Here is a 5838-nt window from a genome sequence, read left to right as displayed (position 1 = left end):
CCCCTAGACGGGCAACCAAAGAAAAACGAGGGTGGTTCCGAGTTGCTTATAGATCCTCCTAGTCGACGTATTTCGAAATTTTTGTGAACACGAAGGTTTAGATGGGATAAAAAAATTTGTTTCCGGCGTAAAGTTGAAAATTCTGTTCTAGATATTTAAATAATAATCTTTTACAACCCCCTAGAGGGCAACCAAAGAAAAACGAGGGAGGTGCTGAGTTGCTTATAGGTTCCCCTATTCCTTCTATTTTTAATTTTTTATAAGTGAGGTGCGACAAACATGTGAAAATGTAGTATAAATTTCCGCCCGCAATTCGGTGATCTGAGCTCCTCCATCCCAAAGATGATATCCCGCACGTCATAAACCGTGGCTGGGGAAACCGTGGATAACATCACACAAACATACCTAGGTATGTACCTACATCGAAATCTTATCATTAATAATGATGTCGGGAGTATCGCCTTACAGGTAACATTTTTTTTAGAGCGCTCTTTCTAAATTTATAAAACTGTGCTTATCCTAAACATACTTTATTAGACATATAAAATATCAAAAGTACGGCATAATTATTTCTGCTGGAATCGTAATTAAAAGTACTGTATGGAACACCTAAAATAGAGTACGATATGCGAGTTAAAATGAATCACAAAACACATTCTTGCACCCAAATGATTTTTTGTGCATATCATCGTTATTTATACGAATAATTCACCCTAACTTAAATAGGTTTAGTGTTTAGCGAAATGTTACAACAAAAATTACTAACTTCAAAACTTCTCTCCTCCGAGCACCATGGTCTATAGTGATTTTTTATTTTTTTAAATGAAACAAAAAGGAAATAAATGAAACTTTTCCTCTGACAGCGGTCAATATAAGCAAGGATGGCGTTGAACGGCCCCAGCGGGGAGTGGTAACGGTAACGGTAACGACCCGGTCCCGGTCGTGTCTCCCGTACCACCGCGGTCTGCTCATCTTTGCTTTTGACTTTCCCGAGCCGAGCCATGACAGACAGGGCCGCAGCCGTTGTCGTCTGTGTCTACCGGAATGACGGAGGGAAACAGAATTAAAAATAAACGCCAGAGATACATGTACACTTATTTATGATTTTTCGTGGAGTCATGGATCATACATATTCGCAGAAAACACACTTCTACTACTGCAGTGTTTTGTCCCGATCGGTTGTTGACTTCAGAAGATTCGAACTGAATTCAGAGTTCTTGCACTAAAAAATAATGTATACAGTTTTCCCATAGATCTAATAGTATATCTACTACATACGTATCTATATTAGATCTATGAGTTTTCCCCAAAATTGTACTCTCATGTTCAAAATTAGTAAGGCATTATTAATTATATATTTTGCAGGCGTAAATTATAATTTTATTTTGCCTCCAAACCGGGGGAACGTATTTTTACTGTGACGTGAAATTACCGATACACTTGCTCTTATTTCACAGAGATGTAAATGTTATTTTTCTCTTACGAGTGATAACTTCAGTGACAACTCATCTGCTACGTAAATAACTCGATAAGAACAAAGGAATATTGCCCAGCATAAAATGCTCATTGAGCTTCAGAAATATCTTTGTGTGCACAAATCGATCACAATAGTAATATTTTCAGAATGGAGACCTCTGCATCAGCATCCTGCATCCTCCCGTGGACGACCCCCAGTCAGGAGAGCTGCCCTGCGAACGCTGGAACCCCACTCAGAACGTGCGCACCATCCTGCTCTCCGTTATTTCACTACTGAACGAGCCCAACACCTTCAGTCCGGCCAACGTGGACGCCTCCGTCATGTACCGCCGCTGGAGGGAATCCAAGGGCCGGGATAAAGAATATGAGAACATCATCAGGTGGGTATATCGGTACTTTTTCCCCTGACGGCCCCATATTGTTGGCAATTCTGCTGTTTCAATAGGGGCGATTTGTATTTTTCTTATTATTATTATTTTTTTTTATGTGATTAAGTGCAGTATATTGTAGATTTATGTTACTAAGCGCTACTATTGTCGCTGTTGTTGGTATTGCCATTTAAACCTGCCGCCTATCTGCTTATAGCCCAGTAAATGAAAAAAAAATAAAAAAATGTACAAAAATTTGTTTCAGATTGAAACTTGGTTTAATCGTTATTTTAGGCAAAAAGAAATAATAATTCCCAAAAAGTATCGGTTTAAAACGATGTAAAAATTACCAAAAATGGAGATTAAAAAAAAAACGTTAAAATTGGTCCACAATTACCGGAGATATCGCAAAATTTTCGGGCAGTTAAGATTTGAAGTCTCCGAACGTTTCTGTCTTACTTCCCCCACCACATTCCAGGTGTAAAAATGTATTCGAGGACGTTTTTTAAAGGGTTAAAAATTACTATAAAATGCATTTTTTTTTGATATGTTTAACCGTTATTATGAAATTTAAGGGTTGATTGATTTATTCATTCCCGAAATTTCAAGTCTTAATGTTTATAATTAAACAATTTATGAATTAAAAAAAATCGCTATCTTGGCTAAAAATGGTCCTAGAACAATTTTTTTTTAATTCGTGAAAAATTACCAGGATTACGAATATCAAAGTGGCTTTAAAAAATATTCATTCTTCGCAATGTTATTAACGAAAAACCTTATAAACAAATTACACTATTTGTTTATACGCCGCTTTGAGGAGGTTAGCCTATGAAATTACAGTTTCCAATTGCATATCTTGAAAATATAAGTCAAGACGAAACGAATGAGCCCTCATAAGGCCCTTTATTATAACTCTAACAACCGTGTTTTTGCAATTGAAAAAATGCCGTTTCTAATAAACAAATGCAAAAACTCGTAAACAAATAAATATTTTTTTACTAAATTTTCAGGGTTTCTTAAGCGTAACAAAATAAATTCAAATTTCGCTGTTTTTTTTGCAATTATTTAAACTAATGGATTTTAATTTAGCAGGTCTCAAATGAAGCGTTTTTTGAAAATCTATAAGTATAAACAAAAGCAAAAACTCCTGTTGGAGAGCGCTAAATAATTTAATTTTTGGTAATTTTTACATTATAATCATTGTTTAAACAATGATCTTGTTGTTTTAAACCGATACTTTTTGGAAAATATTATTTCTTTTTGCCTAAACTAACGATTAAACCAAGTTTCAATCTGAAACGAATTACGTTTTGATTACAAATTTCATTTAAGGGCTATTAATAATCATTCCTCACTGTTTTAAGAAATTCCAATTGAATGCTATGAACAAAAAGGTAATAGTGCTATTTATTGGCTATACGTTTTCAACAAAAACACAAATAACTTTTAATAGTATGTATGTATTGTAGCATGCCCATGTCGGTTCTTTTGTGAAACAACCTGTACATTATCAGTAAATACAGTTATAAACTAATGAAGCTCTCTTAAGGTTTCACAATACTTTAGTTAATTACTAAACTAAGTGGGGATTTGGTATTAGATTTTAGAAATCACTTTGGTAATTTAAATTGCATTCTTGAATTTGAACATTTGGTACATGGATCTAAAAATAATTTTCATGAACTCTGCATTGCTTTGTTATGCTTGTGATTTCTCTTATTATTTCTGACTTTTTTATTAGTTGTAAATGTGTGATCAATATCAGTAACGAGGAGATCCTTATCGATGTGAATTGTAAAGTTAAAGGAACATAATTAAATTAAATAAATGTTTGAAATATATATTTTTTTAATATTACTTCTGTGAAATATCCGTAATATGAAAAATACGTTTTCATATTATGTTTTCATGGGGAATGATATAAATGGGGGAAACTTTACCCCTAAACAGACAATAAGACATCATAAGTTCTTCTACAGACTGCATACGTAAAACGGTATTAAAAACGTGATTGACCAAAAATAGATATTGGCAGCAGAAGTGCTTTTAATTGGCCACCTGTTCCCATTTTTTTGTTAATGTCCGAGATTTACTCATATGATATTTTTGTCATTTGTTCATTTAGAGAAACTGCTTAGAATTATATAGTTGCTCTGAACAAATGGTTCTTTTGCATAAATAATACCTGTTGGTTGTATCATTACCATACATACATATTACCATATTTTTGTTAGCGGGATATTTAACTGCCCAGTTTTGTTAATTATTTACTTTTCCATAAATTTTATTTTATTTTTTCGTCAAAAGTAATATTCAGCGTACCCCATTAAGGGTGCAACGAATTTTAGCCCAGTTACTGTAGCTGAAAATATAGTAATACCTCCGAATTTTTTACAACTGCATCGATTTTTCTCAAAATTTAGAATTAGGCTCATCTTACCTCCCACTTCAAAACTTATATATGCGCTAGGTGTGCTTTTTGTTCTTAGGGGGTGAAAACCACCCCTTATTGGAAAAAAAAGAAAAAATACAAATTTAAGCATTTTATGTAATCAAATCCTTTTTATTTATGCAGTATGAGTACTTTGATGTGCTATCTAACATGAAAATTAATGTATCCCAAATTTTCAATCCAGAAAAACCTTAAAAAACCACCCCTTTGGATGAAAATAATAAAAAAAAAATTTTTTCAACTTTTTAATCATGCATTTTTATCAAATTAAAATTGATTTCTTGATTAAAAAATCTTTTTTATCAATTTCAACTTTTCAACCCTTGAAAAATAGCCCTTCTTTCGAAAATAAAATGAAAAAATATTATTGAAAGAGTACAAACATTTTAAATGTGTATTCATATTAAATAAACATTTATTCCCTTCTTATAAAATAATTTTGAATTGATTACAACTTTTCAACCCTTAAAAATTACCCCTTAACTTAACTTTCTTACTTTTTAAGATTATGAATCGCACAAGGGCTCATTTTGCAGGGAATTGTAAGGACTACGTGAACTGTTGAGTTGATCTTTTTTAAGCCCTTCATTTTTAAGTTTGAAGGGTTTAAAGGGCTCGAAAAGGGCGGTTCTCTCATTCATGTGGTAACTTAAACTGGCGATATCTCGATTAAGGGCGCCGTTTTATAGACAAGAAATCGCACTTTTGGTAAGACAGCGATAGCACCTGATAGATAGTAGAAAATCCATCCAGGAAGTGGCGGTCTCTACTAGCGTAATGCCAAACTAGAACAACTTCATAATACCACATAGCAATCGACGAAGATTTCTTTAATCGGTAACTATATATTCTCAGGACATTGGTAAGCCTATTATCGTCCAGAGCCGCATTAGGGAAAATATGTGCAATGAACAAGAATTGTCAGATAATTTTAATATTTGCACAGAAAAATAATATAATGACCTACAGTGTTTTAATAAAATATTGGATGTGGAAACAGAGGAATACTATACTTGATACTATCAAAAATTTAAACATTTATTATAGTGTTTACGAAGATAGTTGAAACCGTATAAAAACTAAAAGTCGGCATCTCTTTATTGTGCCCGGAAAGAGATGCCGACTTTTAGTTTTTATACGGTTTCAACTATCTTCGTAAACACTATAATAAATGTTTAAATTTTTGATAGTATCAAGTATAGTATTCCTCTGTTTCCACATCCAATATTTTATTAAAACACTGTAAGTCATTATATTATTTTTCTGTGCAAATATTAAAATTATCTGACAATTCTTGTTCATTGCACATATTTTCCCTAATGCGGCTCTGGACGATAATAGGCTTACCAATGTCCTGAGAATATATAGTTACCGATTAAAGAAATCTTTACGTCGATTGCTATGTGGTATTATGAAGTTGTTCTAGTTTGGCATTACGCTAGTAGAGACCGCCACTTCCTGGATGGATTTTCTACTATCTATCAGGTGCTATCGCTGTCTTACCAAAAGTGCGATTTCTTGTCTATAAAACGGCGCCCTTAA

The 5838-nt window shown here is 33.2% G+C and overlaps 1 protein-coding gene across 1 annotated transcript in view; it reads left to right on the top strand.

Annotated features, from left to right (window-relative positions):
- LOC108916062 (ubiquitin-conjugating enzyme E2 R2) overlaps positions 1-5838 on the top strand; it is a 28658-nt gene that overhangs the window by 15719 nt on the left and 7101 nt on the right. Inside the window, exon 3 of the mRNA XM_018722258.2 lies at positions 1624-1856. Within this exon, the coding sequence (XP_018577774.1) occupies positions 1624-1856 (233 nt within the window). The remainder of the gene's footprint in view (positions 1-1623; positions 1857-5838) is intronic.

Source organism: Anoplophora glabripennis, unplaced genomic scaffold, assembly GCF_000390285.2.
Source record: "Anoplophora glabripennis isolate ALB-LARVAE unplaced genomic scaffold, Agla_2.0 scaffold1134, whole genome shotgun sequence".
NCBI classification, from domain to species: domain Eukaryota; kingdom Metazoa; phylum Arthropoda; class Insecta; order Coleoptera; family Cerambycidae; genus Anoplophora; species Anoplophora glabripennis.
The sequence above is the reverse complement of the archived record's forward strand: the minus strand, read 5'-3'. Positions and strand labels throughout refer to the sequence as shown.